Below are 17,553 nucleotides of genomic sequence, written 5' to 3' on the forward strand. Positions count from 1 at the left end.
GAGGGATTGCTGCTTTCACTGCGCAGCAATCCCTCTTGCTGTTCTGGCTTCTGAGATTCAGAATATTTTTTTTCTTGTTTTCCTCCTCCATAAACTTCGTGCGTTTTGTGGTCTGGTACGTCAGACTGTGGGCAAAACAGTAAAGCACTTGTGGGAACAAAGTGGGACAGATCCTAGCCAAAACCCACTGAGATGACCGCTCTTTCCATAGATTGACCAACCTGTCTACTACTTTCAGATACGACCCAACCTTGCCTCTGTTCTGTTCAGTTTCATAATGGGTTCATTAAGGTGTATACACACCTTGGGAGCTGAGCTGAGAACATGGAAACAGAGTTCAGCTCTTCTGCAAGTTAATTAGGATAACTTTGTCGAATCTGAGCTTCTGAATAGCTCAGATCTCTCCAAGGCCTTGCAAGAGCTGCTTGCCCAACCTTAGCTAAACATAGCTGTTTAGGATTAGGAAAGCTCTTTAGTTAAAAAACAGCAAACTAGCAGAAGATTCCTAGACTAAAATTTACCCAGTGCGGAGAATAAAGCAACAGATTGTCTTTAGATCATTTGGCATTGGGAGTTGTTTTTAACAGAGGCAGGAAGGTTATATAGAGCTTTCACGGTCAATGAAGGAGGTAATGGTTGTGAGGCAATGGAGGCCTGAAAAATACCTGAAGAAACTAGAAGAGGATAAGATTTCCTCATTTACGAGGGCAGTTTTGGCAATGACAGAAGTTGCCCAAAGCATGTATGAAGTGTTATTTGCTGGAAGTTTTCCAGAGAAGGAAACACAGGCATTTGGTATTTATGTGAATTTTACCCTGTTGTGGGACAGGGTGGAACTGATCCAATGGGGCTATTCCACTCTAGGGTGCTAAATCTCTATGACGCTCTGTGAGAGGGAGGGTGGATATGCAGGAAGATAATAATAGTAATAATACTTAGTATTTATATAGTATTTCCCCCCAAAGTGCTCAAAGCGCTTCACTTACGTTCTCTGCATAAAGCTCACAATACGATCCTGCAAAATTGGCCCAGAATTATTATTTCCATTTTACAGATGGGAGAGGGGAAACAACAAGGCTTGCCTCGGTTCATGGCAGAGCCCAGAAGCTCCAAATCACACGCTCGGTCTCTGAAGGTGAATGAATAGATAGATGCATGTGAAGGGAATTGGGGTGCAAACCTCAGTGGCAGAGCACATGCTTTGAGTGTAGAAGGTGGAAAGCTCTGTCCCTGACCTCTCTAGTTAACATGAACAGGTAGGAAGTGATGGGAAAGACCTTTCTCTGCTGGAGACTCTGGAGAGCTGCTGCTAGATGGACAAAACAGTCTGACCTGGTATAAGGCAGATTTCTATATCCTACGAGAATCTCAAGGGTGGAATGTGGCTGTGTAAGAAAAATAGATCCCCTCTTCCCACCCCCAAGCAATCTACAAAAGGTATGTGCAAAAAAATATACAAGTCTATGTATATGTGTACACACACACGTACAAGACAATGCGTAGATACAGCAGCTGTGTCTCTCTGTGTGTGGCTGTTTAAGTTATCCAGGTATCTCTCATTCACAGCTGAGGTTGCTGCAGAAAGCGGGCTCAGGTACGAACTGTGGAACTAGTGCTCCTTGGGACTGGTTGGGCGGAAGGCAGGGAGCCCAACAGTAGGTGGCGCCATAGAGCCAATGGTGGGTGGAGCCAACTAATTCTAGTTTTGTCCCCGTCCCCCGTCCTTCTCCTGCTGAGTTATACAAAGGGCAACAGGGAGAAGAAAGAGGAGGACACGGACAGGCCATGGCTACTCCTGGACTGGTTGTTAAGCAGGAAGACAGGTGTTGGGGTGGGGCAGGCTGAAGGCAGAATGAGGTGGGTGGGGCAGTTGACCCACGCACCTGAATGGACCAGCCTTCCATTGGGTACAATATTCATAAAGATAATAATCAAATCAGTTTGGGGGCCCCTGCCATTCCTCCCGCCCCCATCTGTGTTGCTGATGCTGGCAGCATCTACTAGTGTGTGTGTGTGTGTGTTTGTGTGTTAAGTGAGTGGGGAAAAGGTGCTTATTCTTCTTCCTTTTTCTTCTCTTCCTCCTCTTCATCAGGCTCCTCCTCCTCCTTCTCACTATACTGCGACGCTGCATCCATTTTTTCTGGAAGCTGGAAGCAGAAAAAACGGGGGGAGGGGGTTGGATTATTATTTATTATCTGGGCATGTGTGAGTGTGTTTGTTTGGTGTCTAGACTTCTGTGCTGAAATCTCTCTAAATCCCTTTGATCAGCAAACAAGGATTCCGGGGGCTTTTCCTTCGCAGAAGCTCCTGTGCTATTAACATCGGCATGGCAGGGAGCACAGCAAAGCAATACAAGCACAATAATGCGGGGAAGAACAAAATACCTGTTGAATTCTCTCCCCTGAACTGGCTTGGACTTCTTAAAACAAGCAGGAGTCTCTGCCAAGCAGCGAGCAAATTCAGATCCTGCCCTCGATATTGCAAATCAGGGAAAGTTTATCTAATTAGCTAGATTTGCATGCAGCAGGACTTTCACGTTTATACTTTTTTCTGAAAAGGTGCTGGAGCTAAAGCCCATTTTGGAACGGAAAGGATTTCCACTGCACATAGCTGTCAACTTTCCCCCATTTTTAAGGGAAATTCCCTTATTCCGAATAGGATTCCTTACAAGAAAAGGGAAAAGTTGACAGCTATGCCATTGTGTGACTTTAGCTTGCAACACAGAAGTGAATTGACTGTGTTTAACCCAGTGATGAGAGAAATTAACTTTGTACATGCCCAGGGGTTCACCTTACTTCACACGCCCCGCAGCTAAATCCAGACAATGTTCCTGATCCCTGGCTCAAATCAAGTCTTGGCTCAGAGTTACAGGGAACAACGGAAAGGTAGGTCAACGGGGCTCAAAGATTATCTTCCTTGTGAATAAAGACTTACAGCAAACATCTTAGTTTAGAGAAAAAGAGGTTGGAGAAGGCAGGAAACGCAGCACACTAAGAGGTTTGGGAGATCACGTACAGCAGGATTGGGGAGCCTGTGGACTTCTGAATGTTGTTGGGTGCCGACTCCCATCAGCAACAACCAACATGATCAGGGAGGATGGGAGTTGGAATGCAACCACGTAGAAAGGGCCACAGAGATACACAGGGATGGAAATAATGAAGAGGAAAAAGTGATTTGCCCCTTCTCAAAAGCAGGTATTCAGGGGCCACCCACTATAATCAAGGCAGGAAGGTAAAGGTAAAGGGACCCCTGGCCATTAGGTCCAGTCATGACCAACTCTAGGGTTGTGGCGCTCATCTCGCTTTATTGGCCGAGGGAGCCGGCGTACAGCTTCCAGGTCATGTGGCCAGCATGACTAAGCCACTTCTGGTGAACCAGAGCAGCGCACGGAAACGCTGTTTACCTTCCCGCCAGAGCAGTACCTATTTATCTACTTGCACTCTGACGTGCTTTCAAACTGCTAGGTTGGCAGGAGCAGGGACTGAGCAATGGAAGCTCACCCTGTCGCAGGGATTTGAACCACCAACCTTCTGATCGGCAAGTCCTAGGCTCTGTGGTTTAACCCACAGCACCACCCGCGTCCAATCAAGGCAGTAGGTTGAAGCAAAAGGAAGGACTCCCCCCCTCCTATTCCATGACACAAAACTGAGCACCAATAGGACTCGCTGAGTTTGTTCACTCTGGCGCACTCACTCCTTGAGGATCACAGCATGCGTGAACAAGATGTATTAAGAAAAAATCGAACAAAATTAAAGCTTAGAGCTTTCTGTGCCCCTTTACAAACATATCTCTTTGAAGGCTCTGCTTTTCATTGGAGCTGCTGTCACCATTAAAGAGAGACCTTCCTGCCTCACTTTAGTGAAAGCCAACAGCCCCGTTTCATTTTTCCAGGCATGCAGAGAGTGGGGAGGAAGCTGCTTTTAGCAGACATTTGCTGTGAGAGGGACCTCTCTTGTATGCAGCGGTCCCTGTGGGTGCAGGTTCCTCCTTATCTCCTCAGCTGGTGGGAATGGCAGAAAGAATCGTATTGCTACCCCTATGCTGGGGCTTCTCAAAATGCTGAGTGCCGGGCCAGCAATGCCCCTTGCACTGTGGATTTACCCAGAGGCGGGATTCAAAACCAAAGAGGCCAGCACTAAAAAGGCCCTGCTCTGAATCTAGATCTGGCCCTCAGCGCCACAATGGTTCCCTGTTACATACAGACACAGTAGGCATGAGAATAGAAGCCCCATACCATTGTGCCCATGACCATTGTGCCTAAGGGACACGGGTGGCGCTGTGGGTTAAACCACAGAGCCTAGGACTTGCCGATCAGAAGGTCGGTGGTTTGAATCCCCGCGACAGGGTGCGCTCCCGTTGCTCAGTCCCTGCTCCTGCCAACCTAGCAGTTTGAAAGCACGTCAAAGTGCAAGTAGATAAATAGGTACTGCTCCAGCGGGAAGGTAAACGGCGTGTCCGTGCGCTCCTCTGGTTCGCCAGAAGTGGCTTAGTCATGCTGGCCACATGACCTGGAAGCTGTACGCTGGCTCCCTCGGCCAATAAAGCAAGATGAGCGCCGCAACCCCAGAGTCGGTCACGACTGGACCTAATGATCAGGGGTCCTTTTACCCTTTACCTTTACCAGTGTGCCTGAAGGAAGACTATCCTGAGCTGTGTGGGCTCAGCTCTCATGTCCAGATGTTCTTATGTCCCCAGTGACTGTTGGCTTCTCCCAGGCCCACTGAACATTCACTGGGAACGTTCTTCTCCTCACCTCTTCCTCGTCCTGGCTGGGTAAGACGGTGTAGCCAGACCCGATGGAGCCCTCCTGGTGATTGGCCAGAGCCTGCAGCTTAAGGGTAGTGGGGTCTATCTCAAGCTCCTCCCCCCTTCCGTCAATGAGCGCCAACTCTTTCTGGGAGAGGAAATGGACGATGCCGGCACCAAAGGAGTCGCCTACCACGTTGATGGAGGTCCTCATGCGGTCCCTGCAAGGAGGAGGGAGGAAAACAGGGAGGAGGCGGTTAGAGCAGGCTTCCTCAACCTCGGCCCTCCAGATGTTTTTGGCCTACAACTCCCATGATCCCTAGCTAGCAGGACCACTGGTCAGGGATGATGGGAATTGTAGTCTCAAAACATCTGGAGGGCCGAGGTTGAGGTAGCCTGGGTTAGAGTGGCATGATCAAGGCCTACCATTGCCTTCGCTTCCCATCCTGCCATTGTCCTTGCTTCCCACCTATCTGCTTGCATGTGTGGTCATTACGTTTTGCCATCACTGGAGCTCTCTGTCCTTTGGACAGCCTTCCAGGAAGAGAAGACCTCTCTTGAAGGAGCTGCTTCGCAGAAAAGCCCACATCATATTGCCTCGCACTTCCTTGGGCCAGGCCTGTGCAAGTTAATGGGACTTTGGCAGAAATAGGCAAGGACTGGAAATGAAGCAGTATGACCACCCTGCAACTTTTGCAGGCGTGAACGATACTGAAAGCGGGATTGTGTGTGACCGCCTCTATAGGTATAAATTAACATATGCAAATTCCACACATTTTTCTAAAAATAAATAAACAAATTAATGCCTGAGGAGATAAAAAGGCAATGGATGAGGTTCTTCCCCTTCCCATTTTATTTGCACAACAACCTTGGAAGGTATGTTAGGCTAAGAGGCTGTGAGTGGTTCAAGGTCGCCAAATGAGAGCTCACAGCTGAGTGGGGATTATGAACCCTGGTCACCCAGGGTCCTAGTCCAACACACTAACCGCTATACTGCACAGTCTCTCAGACGTATTGTGGGTTGTTGTTTTTTGAATGACCCTGAAGGGGGACATTGATGTCATGGTTTGACCACACTCCACTGCTGCTTTCCCAGACCAAACCCCTGCCCTTGACATCACTCACAGTAGCCAGTCCACAGCAATGAGGAGGCTGATGTCCTGGGTCGGGAGTCCCACGGCTGTCAGGATTAAAAGCATGGTGACCAGCCCCGCACTGGGTATACTGGCTGCCCCTACACTAGCCAATGTGGCTGTTAGGCTGTGGGAACAGAAAGGGAGAGAAATGAGATGTTCGTTCACATTTATAGGCCGCAGAGCATCAAAGCAGCTTGCAAAATTTAAAACAAGTAAACAAAGCCATTATTAAAATAAGCAACCTAATTGCGGAAGGCAGCTGTAGCTCAGGGCCAGAGCACCTGCTTGGCATGCAGAAGGTCCCAGGTTCGATCCTCTGCATCCACAGGTAGGGCTGGGAGAGACCCCGGTCTGAAAGAGGGCTAAATGGGCCAGTGGTCTGACATGGTAAGAACATTTGGCGATGTTTTTGCCCACCGAAACTGTGGAAAAAGTCTTGGACAAATCCTTTGGTACAGTGCTAGCTTTAACAGCTCAAGTACGAAAGCCCCGTAGCAAAGAAGCTATACAAATCTTTGCTGGAGGGAATTCCACAACCCCGGTGCCACAACCAAAAAGGCCCTGAACTCTGCCACTACTACTTTTCTGAAGGCTGCAAACAAGGACTCTGCCGAACTGCTTAATAAGTGGGCAACTTTGTATGTGAAATGGGATCAACTCTCCCGCCCTCCCACCCTCGGGGTCTGACCTGGGCACCAGCCAGCTCATGAGGGGGAAAAAACAAACCAGGCCTACCGAGTCACCTCACCTGACTGTTGCGATCTGTCCGCCATCTAAGTGTATGCTGTTCATCTGTGCAATGAAGATGGCTGCCACAGCCTCGTAGAGAGCGGTGCCGTCCATGTTTATGGTGGCCCCAATGGGCAGCACAAAGCGGGTCACCCGCTTGTCGATTTTCAAGTTCTCCTCAAGGCAGCGGAAAGTGACAGGCAGTGTCCCGGCGCTGGCATGCAAAGGAGGCGGCAGGGGTAGCAGGGACGTAGGGAAAAGTGATTTAAAAAGCTGCATGTCCATACGTAATTTCTCCAAAACTCCCCTTCTTCCTCATGCACCCGTATCTGGACGCATTGTTTGTACACCCTGTAGCCGACAATCCTAAAGGCCCAATCCATACTTAATTTGAGTAACATGGCTGCTCCTCTCTCTCCAAAGAGAGGAATTTGATCCTGAGGAATTCCTCCCTGAACGCTGCCTGGCAAGGAGAAGAGAAGCGGGGGAGGCCAGAAACCCACCCGCCCATCACTACCTGCTGACCTTGAGGCCCGTATTTTGTTAAATTGGAAATGCTAACTTACGTTCTTGTAATTCTGCTCGTTTAGCGTATGACAGAATTTCTTAGTTGTCTATTGGTCCTGTTTATATGTCTTTCTGAAATCTTTGTATACTATTTTTCTCTGTTCATTTGCATTTGTTCCCTTGCTCTGGGACTGAAAACATTCCATGAGGAATAATAATAATAATAATAATAATAATAATAATAATAATAATTTTATTATGTATACCTTGCCCATCTGGCTGGGTTTCCCCAGCCACTCTGGGCAGCACCCAACAGAATATTAAAAACACGACAAAACATCAAACACTAAAAACTTCCCTAAACTTCCCTATAAGGCTGTAAATAAATAAATAACAAACAATTACAGTCATACCTGGGGTTGAATACGCTTTGAGTTGAGCGCATTCGAGTTGCGCTCCTCAGCAACCCGGAAGTAACGGAGCACGTTACTTCAGGGTTTCACCGCTTGTGCATGCGCAGCCGCTCAAAATGACGACATGCGCATGTGCAGAAGCTGTGAAAAGCGACGCGTGCGCGCGCAGACGTGCCGTCGCTAGTTACGTTTGCTTCTAGATGCGAACAGGGCTCTGGAACGGATCCCATTCATATCTAGAGGTACCACTGTATACACACACAACCCTGAACATGTTCCATAAACCACCTGCCAACACACACCCAAGTTCATAAATTAACAATATGCTTAACTGGTAAGTATTTTATAAAAAAATAAATACTATTTTGTGTAAACCACATAGAGGTTTTGTTTTTTTAAAAAATAATAATTATGTGGTCTATAATTTTTCCCAAGTGAGCAGATAAATGAAATGTCCATCAGCACATAAACAGCTGAAAAGGAAGCCACGCGAGAGCTGCCTGTACCTGGAGGCTGTGCCAAGAGCCGTAATCCAGGCCTGGAAGATGCCAGCGTAGAAAAGGAAGGGGTTCTGGCGCGTGATGACGAAGAAGATGAGGGGCAGCACCATAGCACCGTGGATGACCAGCCCCACAATGACCGTCACCATGTACATGCCCAGCTGCCGGGCCACCATCTCCAGGTCTTTGATACCGGCAATCTTGCCGCAGATGAGGGAAGCGATGCCAAATGGAGAGTACCTACATTGAGGAAGGGGACATTCAGAAGACTGTCAGATGCTATCGCAGCAGCCGAATGAGCAGCACACAGACAGACTACGGAACTCCCTCCCACAGGAATGGCCATTGTCATGGACTGGCTAGACACAGAGGAATGGTGGGAGGCACCAGCTAGGAAGCCCCCTGAGGGGAAAAGGCTCAGAGTCAGGGGATTAGTGGTGGGACGATGATGAGTGGTCAAAGGAAGAAGACTGGGCTGAGTCGGAAGCTGAAGAAGCAACAGGGTTGAGTGAGCAGGAAGAGTCTGTGGCAGAGAGCAGTCCAGAATCAGAGCAGGGACAGAAGCAGGAGAGGAGGGAAGCCAAGAGGCAGAGATGAGTCAGGCTGGTGAGGAGGCAGTGAGAGAAGCACCATTGCTCAGGTAAAATCCCATCCAGAGTAGGAAGCCTTGATGGCTAGGCTGGACAGGTGGGGCCACTTCAACCCCTGGGAATCCTTTGTTGCCTTGCATGTTGCTCTAGTCTGCACCCCCCCCAGCTCTCACCACATGGGGGAGTTGTACATGGAGATACAGGAGCTAATTTCTACGTCTGGGTGGTGCTCGAATTAATGGGGGGGGGCAGGAGTCAGAGGGATCCAGGCCTCCCTGTCTTTCATGATGGCCCCATTAGTGGAAGGGCATGGGGGGGGAGAGGGAATCAGTGGTTAGCTTGTGTGTGTTTCGAAAAGGGTCCCCTAATCCCCCCCCATTATTTGATCACTGCCTTTACAGTGTTTCTCAACCTGTGGGTCCCCAGATGTTGTTGGACTACAACTTCCATCATCCCTGGCCACTGGTCATGCTGGCTAGGAATGATGGGAGTTGTAGTCCAACAACATCTGGGGACCCACAGGTTGAGAAACACTGCTTTAGAAGCGTCCAACACCTGCTTTAAAGACACAGCCTGGCACAGCCTACTCGACTTCTATGTTTGGAAATAAGCAGGTACAAGTGTGACCTGCAACTCAACACTTCTTTGTGGAGGTCTCCTCCTTTAGGGTTCCAGCCAGCCATGCCCTTTGCAGGGCACTCCATTCCAGACTAATCCATCTCCTGCCCCCTGGCTGGTTTCCCTCAAGGCAATCAGATGCTGCTCAGTGTTCTGTAGCCAATGGGCACACTCACTTTTTATTTTAGGAGTCTCCACCCAAGCTTTTTAAAATCTGCTATTAGCTCCCTCTTAACTATACGGACCGTATAGTTAAAGCTATGGTTTTCCCAGTAGTGATGTATGGAACTGAGATCTGGACCATAAAGAAGGCTGATCGTCTAAGAATTGATGCTTTTGAATTATGTTGCGGGAGGAGACTCTTGAGAGTCCCATGGACTGCAAGAAGATCAAACCTATCCATTCTTAAGGAGATCAGCCCTGAGTGCTCACTGGAAGGACAGATCCTGAAGCTGAGGCTCCAATACTTTGACCACCTCATGAGAAGAGAAGACTCCCTGGAAAAGACCCTGATGTTGGGAAAGATGGAGGACTCAAGGAGAAGGGGACGACAGAGGACGAGATGGTTGGATAGTGTTCTCGAAGCTACCAGAATGAGTTTGACCAAACTGCGGGAGGCAGTGGAAGACAGGAGTGCCTGGCGTGCTCTGGTCCATGGGGTCACGAAGAGTCAGACACGACTAAACAACTAAACAACAACAGCATTACCTCCCTCTTACACTTAAATAATGCCATTTTGGCTACGTAAGGTTCAGCATTCAAATAATGATTTTGCTGTTGCTATCTCCGATGGCAAAAAACAACAGCAATAAACCCACAGGACTGTAGTTCTTGCTTCCATACTTACAAGGAAACTGGCACTGGTTTTTTTTTAAAGAAATTAATCTCTAGGCTGCATATCTGTATGTGAGTCTCTCTTACCACATGATCATAGAGACCAGCTTCATGATGATCTCGTTGAGGATGTTGAAGAAGTCGGCCATGGGCTTAGCCTGCTCACCCATCTTCCCCATGCAAATGCCAAAGGCAATGAAGAAGCCAATCAAACCTGCAAGGGAGGGGGGTGAGGAGAGAAAAGGGGAGTCAGAGAGAAGGAGGGATCTCTCACTAACCCTGTGCTCTGTCTCCCCAATACAGGACGCTGAATGAACAGTTAAAGAAACACAAACCCACCTACCTCTCATCTCTTACCTGCACACCAGATGCAGGTAGCAGGAGGAGAGGTGTGCTTAATTTATGTTTATTATTAAAAATGCTAAATTTCAAAATTCAAATCTGAAATTTTGAAATAACATTGAGTTTGAAAAACATGTAAAACATGTAAAAACGAGTCTTAGCCAATGCCTTTTGAAGGCCAAAAAAAGGATTAAGTATTAATGTGCCAAATTCAATTTCTTCTCTGCTTTTCTACCCCTCCCCTATTTTATTTATTTGTTTTTGAATTAATGTACTGCCCAATTAACAGTGGGGTTTTTTGGGGGGAGGGGGCACAGCTTTAAAAACCACACAAAACACAAATAGCTAAGGCCTTGTCTACACGTGGAGAGGAAGGTGTCCGAATTCCCAGGTGGTAGACTGGGCGGTACCATTTCAGACAGCAGAGGGGAGATCACAGTTGCGAATGCTCCCATATTATAAAGAAACAACCTAAAGCAGAAAGCACTCACAGCAAAGAGAAGGTTGAGACCAAACCTTTCCTGCTGATGTCCTGGGTCCACCCCCTCTCCTCTTGTTTGTGCGGTTTTGGCAGGGAGTTTTCCCATGGGGAATAAAATGCCATCCTCTACCTGCAGCCTGCAGTGGTACAGTCCTTAATTCCCACCATCTCAGGCTTCTACCACTTCATTCTGCTGCATGAATAGCATTCATGACAGAGTACATTCTAAAAGCTTGCATATATAGTTTTAAAATTTAAAAATGATTCCACGTGGCGTGGCTATGACTGCGTGAGTTGTTTGTCCACAGTACCCTCCATATTTGCTCCCGGCCTCTTTGCCGAGCTCTTCCAGTTTTTCTCTTGACCAAAGACTCACCCAAGACGTTCATTCCAGCCTTGAACTCCAGCTGCTTCTGGGTCACGGTGCTGGGACCCACGTTGACCTCCGTGATGGTGGTGTTGAGCACTGACCCACTGGCATGGACTATCTGACTCACGTTTTCCTTACGAACCACAACCGGGGGAACAGGGATCTTTGTCGAGACGGTTTGGATCTGTGTGAGAAAGAGGCAGCATGGTAGGTGGAGGGGGCGGTTTGGAAGCAACCAAACACTACCAAACCACTTTCCCATCCCCTGCAGGCCTTTGCCTCCCCGATCCATTCATGGATTTGCTACGTGCGTTACCTGCTGGAAACAGGCTTGGACCAGGTTTTCGGGGAACAGGTTCCTGATCAAGTCCAGAAAAGCGTCCAAACTGGAGACTTCCTCGTTCCTAGTCGTCACCATGGGGGATTTCTTGAGTTTTGGGTTGCCGGGGTGGATAGACAAGACCAGAATGACGCCCAATATGGCCGCCACCACAGTGGTGGACATGTAATAAACCATGGCGCGAGTGCCCATGCGCCCACTGGATTTGGCATCGAGGCCGGCCAGACCTGCCCACAAAACACATCACAAGAGGTTACGAGGTCAAGGAATGGAGAGAGGCCACCCTGCCTAAATCTATCCTCCATGGAAGTTCGTAAGAGGTGGACAGACCAAACAGGAAGTCACACAGACCTTAAACTTTACTATGAATCAGCAGCATTCTGCTGGTTGAAAGACTGGCTACTTCTCGAGAACACAGACATTTTGGACTTAGAAGGTTTTAACAATGTTTTTGGGTGGCATGCATATTTGTGGTACGACAAGGTTAAAGCACATAAAGCATTTAAAAACCATATTGTCAGGAAAGCATTGTTTAATGTTTGGATAAGATATAAGGATTTACTGGAAAATAAAACCCCAAGGTGGTTGTCACCAATGGAAGCAAAAGCTCAATATGGAGGCCAAGTGGCCGAAGTATTGGGAAATTTTGGAACAAGAGGGAGACAGACTGAAACTCCAGAGTTTTGAGAAATTAAAAAACAAAGTGCAAGATTGGCTTCATTATTACCAGATAATGGAGGCATATAATTTGGACAAGAAAATTGGCTTCCAGGTGGAAAAATCAAAATTAGAAACAGAGCTGTTAGAACCTAAAACTAAGATTTTGTCAAAGATGTATTACTTGCTGTTGAAATGGAACACTCAAGATGAAACGGTGAAATCTGCTATGATTAAATGGGCACAAAATGTTGGACATAACATTATGTTTGCTGACTGGGAACAGTTATGGACCACAGGTATGAAGTTTACGGCATGTAATGCCTTAATAGAGAATATTATGAAAATGATTTACAGGTGGTACATGACCCCAGTCAAGCTTGCAAAAATTTATCATTTGCCCGATAATAAATGTTGGAAATGCAAAGAAAATGAAGGTACATTCTTTCACCTTTGGTGGACGTGCCCAAGGATTAAGGCTTTCTGGGAAATAATATATACCGTATTTTTCGCACCATAGGGCGCACCGGACCATAGGGCGCACCCAGTTTTTTGGGGGGGAAATAAAGGGGAAAAAATTATTTCCCCCCCAGGCGCGGGGCTGGGGCGGGGGAAGCTCGAGCTTCCCCCAACCCCAGCCCCCAAACAGGCAGCTCTCTGCAAGCCGTGGGAGCGCTCCCACTGCTTGCTGAGAGGTCCTCGAAGCCTGGACGCGCTGAGCTCAGCGCGCGCAGGCTTCAGCATGCAGGCAAGTCTCTGCAAGCAGCGGGAGCGCTCCTGCTGCTTGCGGAGAGGTCTGCGAAGCCTGGACGCGCTGAGCTCAGCGTGCGCAGGCTTCAGCATGCAGGCAACTCTCCGCAAGCAGCGGGAGCCCAGCGCTGGGCTCTCGCTGCTTGCGGAGAGGTGTGCGAAGCCTGGAGAGCGTGAGGGGTCGGTGCGCACCGACCCCTCTCACTCTCCAGGCTTCAGCGAAAGCCTGCATTCGCACCATAGGACGCACACACATTTCCCCTTCATTTTTGGAGGGGAAAAAGTGCGTCCTATGGTGCGAAAAATACGGTAATGAAATGAAAAAGGTATTTAAATATACCTTCCTGAAGAAACCAGAGGCCTTTCTCCTGGGCATGGTCGGCCAATTGGTGTCAAAGAAGGATAGAACTTTCTTTATGTATGCCACAACAGCAGCAAGAATACTCATCGCAAAGTACTGGAAGACACAGGATCTACCCACTCTGGAAGAATGGCAGATGAAGATGATAGACTATATGGGACTGGCAGAAATGACCGGCAGAATCCGAGACCAGGGAGAAGAGTCAGCGGAAGAAGATTGGAAGAAATTTAAGGACTATTTACAGAAACACTGTAAAATTAATGAATGTTAGAATGATGTCGGATAGAAATTAAGTGGTTTCTGGCTGTAATGTTTTAAGAGAATATGGAAAAAACGGTTTAGAAGCAGGTTAAAATTTATCGATAAGGATTTGCTGAATTAACAATTTGAATTGGAATACAAAAAAGGGAGGTATGAGGAGGTCTGGGAAACAAGTTAATGGAAAATAAGTAATGGAAATTTTGTGTGTTTTTAATTATTCTTATTTTTTGTATTTTTGTAATTTTTTCTTTTTTTATCTTTGATTTTTTTTCTTATTGTATTAATATTGAAAACTTTAATAAATATCTTATTAAAAAAAGGAAGTCACAAAGAAAATAATAGTTGAAAGGAGAGGAGGCAGTTGCAGAATGGTGTCTCAGGGAGTGGGACCAGCTTCCTCCTGCGACTCATGATGAACCACACACTGGGATAGCTAAAGGTAAAGGACCCCTGATGGTTAAGTCCAGTCAAATTCGATTATGGGGTATGGTGCTCATCTCCGCTTTCAGGCCAAAGGAGCCAGTGTTTGTCCACAGACAGCTTTCCAGGTCATGTGGCCAGCATGACTAAACTGCTTCTGGTGCATGGAACACCGTGATGAGTGCCAGAGCATATGGAAGTGCCGTTTGCACTGAGACAATGAGCATACAATACAAGAACAGATCTGCATCTGATGTAGAACAAATTGGGGGTTCTAACACAAAACGCTAAGATTGGCAAAGAGAGGTGTACAAAGACCTGGTCATGGGGAGAGCCAGTGTGGTGGTTGCAATGTCAGATTAGGACCTGGGAGACAAGGGTTTGAATCCCCACTTGGCCATGAAGCTCACTGAGAAACCTTGGGCCAGTCACTGCCTGACACCTTAACCTAGAGGTGTAGAGCCCCTTCACACACCAGTCAAATGCACAGATCAGGTGGCATGTTCACTGCATGCATTGATAGTGATAGGGGACTGGTCTCCCACAACTAGGGATGGGGGAGGAGTTTAATTCAGTTCACATAAAGATGTATATTTACGAAATAATATGCGAATCAAAACACAGCTGTCCTACAAAATTCACACTTGTTCAGATTTAGCAATGTGGTTCTCCAACCAGTACCTACAAAAAATCATATACAGGGCAGAGTGTGTGTATAAAAATGAACGTATTAGTGATGATGGTGCAGTCAGGCATAACTATGCATGAATGCTATTTAGTGCACAACGGGGTTGAGACTAGAGAGTTCTGTTCCTAGACTCAGCTAAGCCATGCCCCCTCACCTCCATGAGGAAGTGAAGCAGCTTCTCTTCCTCTCACTCTTTCCATGCCATTTAACTGACCAAGGATGATGTGTCTAAGCAAACTGCAAGCTTAGAACACATATTTTAAGCTTTCTGTATTTTCTACCCAAGAGTATTCTGCCTGTGTTCACCTTGCTGCTACTTGGATAAATGCATGAATCTGACCTTTGGAGCATTTTGTAAGTAAAACATTTAAAACTTACTTAACAGTGTGTGCTCTGATCATTGCAAGAGGAGTAGAAAATGGGTGAAGTGCTGTATGCAACTAAACAGGATAAAAGGGTCTAACAACCTATATTCCTAATGCTATACTGCTGCTTGACTTTTGTGAGCTTAAACTCTGCTCCTGGGGACTCTCGCCTGATGGAGAGTGACTTTTCCCTGTGTTTTGAATCTGGGCACCCAGCTGATTCTTTTGTTATTTAAGTCACACAGGGACTGATATTTTCCTCCCACAAATATAACACACAAAAATGCATTAAATTAGGGGGAATTGCTTGCAAAAATATGTTTGCTAGTCAAAACTGCTTATAAAAATGTACTTATTAGAATAAATTTGCTCTAAATTTCTGATGATTTTTCATTATTGCAGAAGTGTGGAGAACTGAATTTAAGACTGGAAAAAGGAGAAATTGAGAGAAATGAGATTGACCGATCCTTCCAACCTTCCCCACAACCCTCTCTTACATTCTTTCAAGGCATGGGGGGCTCTTATGAACTCACCTTGGATGTCATTTCCCCCCACAGTTTCACAATTTGTTCCTCGTCCTTTTCAGCGAAAACCCAATCTCTTGGAAGGCTAAGCAAGCTATACAGAGGCTAGCGCCCCACTCCTGAGGTTTGGGATCTGGAGCCATTTCTCCCCCATTCCCCCCCTCACCTGAAATGAGACTGGATATCACAAGAGGCAAGATCAGCATTTTCAACATGCGCATAAGGATGTCCCCGGGAAAAGAAATCAGCATGATCAGGTCGCTGTCGAGAGGTGGGAGCAACCTCAGGAGACTTCCAAACAGAGATCCCAAAATCACTCCTGAAATGAAGAGAAAAAAGACAAGGTCCCAGGATACTTCAGAAGTAGCTGTCACCAGGTTGGAAGGAGGACTAGGCTCTTTATCGACAGGGTGCCCCTTATCAGTGGTAGCACTAGGGTTGGGCTTTGGGGCAGATGTCCAAGGTCCCATGGAACCTAATGAAAAGGAGGGTTCTCCCAAATGTAGCAGGACAGAGAAGTAATTCCTGTGACCATAAAATAATTTATTTATACCCCGTCCATCTGGCTGGGTTTCCCCAGCCACTCTGGGCAGCTTCCAACAGAATATTAAAATACAATAACCTATTAAACATTAAAAGCTTCCCTAAACAGGGCTGCCTTCAGATGTCTTCTAAAAGTCTGGTACATCTGGTGGGAAGGTGTTCCACTGGGCGGGTGCCACTACCGAGAAGGCCCTCTGGCTGGTTCCCTGTAACTTGGCTTCTTGAAGTGAGGGAACCGCCAGAAGGCCCTCAGCGCTGGACCTCAGTGTCTGGGCAGAACGATGGGGGTGGAGATGCTCCTTCAGGTATACTGGACTGAGGCCGTTTAGGGTTTTAAAGGTCAGCACCAACACTTTGAATTGTGCTCGGAAACGTACTGAGAGCCAATGTAGGTCTTTCATTTACCACAGACCCCATTTACCACATGTCCGCTCACCCCTCTTGGTGCGGCGGCATTGAGGGATGGCAGAGGCTTCACTGGGGCCCCGATGTGGGAACTGGAACTGCCATGCCCTTCCTGATAGGTAGTGTGTGTGTGTGTGTGTGTGTGTGTGTGTGTGTGTGTGGCAGAAGCCTCGTCCCCCCCATCTATCATGAACTGGATCCTAGCTTGCATCCTGATTTGGCAAGAGGGGATGCAGGCTGGGACTTGGGCTGTGCCAGGGGGTGGAGCCAATGGAGCAGGGAGGCTTTTCCTCAGAAAGCTAATCATTAATAATAATAATAATCTCTAAAGATGGACACCCTGATAAATCCATTACGTCAGAGTCTAAGACCACTGTCCCATTAAACACTTACCTGGGAGGAATCATAGAATTGTGGAGTTGGAAGGGACACTGAGGATCATCTAGTCCAACCCCAGGAATATGCAGCTGTCCAATATGGGGACCGAATCTGCAACTTTGGCGTTGTCAGCACCACGCTCTAGCCAACTGAGCTATCCAAGTCCCACCAAATTCAGTGAGGTAATTTCCATCTGTTTTACTGTTTTAACTTTCGTATGTTTAAAAATATAACTGTGATTTGTTTCCTGGTTTTACTGTTTTATCTTTAGTAAACCACTTTGAGGTTGTTGTTGTTTACAATCAAGCGGTGTATGAATTTCATGAAATAAATAATAATAACAATTAGGGCTGAGCGTGCTCAGTGGTCATGGAAAGCTGACTGAGTGTTGGGTGTGTGGGGTGACAACTGGGGGGGGGGTTAATGGAAATGAGTGCCTGGATTCCTGAGTGGCCACTTGCCACCTGCTAAAATTGGCACATCGAGCTGCCATTAAATGCACAGGACAGAAAGCGGTCTGTTCAGTTTGCAAAACTATCTGAAACTGGCTCGCGATTGTAGTGCACAGATACCGCCCCCACCGCAAAGCCGAACT

The 17,553-nt window shown here is 47.2% G+C and overlaps 1 protein-coding gene across 4 annotated transcripts in view; it reads right to left on the minus strand.

Moving 5' to 3' along the window:
• Nucleotides 1-923: 923 nt before the first annotated feature.
• The window catches only part of LOC128400994 (excitatory amino acid transporter 2-like), a 31,058-nt gene continuing 14,428 nt past the window's right edge, over nucleotides 924-17,553 (minus strand). For 2 of the 4 annotated variants that reach the window (XM_053363788.1, XM_053363786.1), the window contains exons 4-12: nucleotides 15,799-15,951; nucleotides 11,583-11,833; nucleotides 11,273-11,450; nucleotides 10,161-10,287; nucleotides 8,038-8,271; nucleotides 6,631-6,825; nucleotides 5,872-6,006; nucleotides 4,754-4,967; nucleotides 924-2,147 (exon numbers count right to left, since the gene is read on the minus strand). In XM_053363788.1, the coding sequence (XP_053219763.1) occupies nucleotides 2,052-2,147; nucleotides 4,754-4,967; nucleotides 5,872-6,006; nucleotides 6,631-6,825; nucleotides 8,038-8,271; nucleotides 10,161-10,287; nucleotides 11,273-11,450; nucleotides 11,583-11,833; nucleotides 15,799-15,951 (1,583 nt within the window). In that variant the 3' untranslated portion in view covers nucleotides 924-2,051. The other 2 variants (XM_053363790.1, XM_053363789.1) reach the window with 2 other exon arrangements.

The sequence above is a fragment of the Podarcis raffonei genome, chromosome 13, assembly GCF_027172205.1.
Source record: "Podarcis raffonei isolate rPodRaf1 chromosome 13, rPodRaf1.pri, whole genome shotgun sequence".
Lineage (NCBI taxonomy): Eukaryota > Metazoa > Chordata > Lepidosauria > Squamata > Lacertidae > Podarcis > Podarcis raffonei.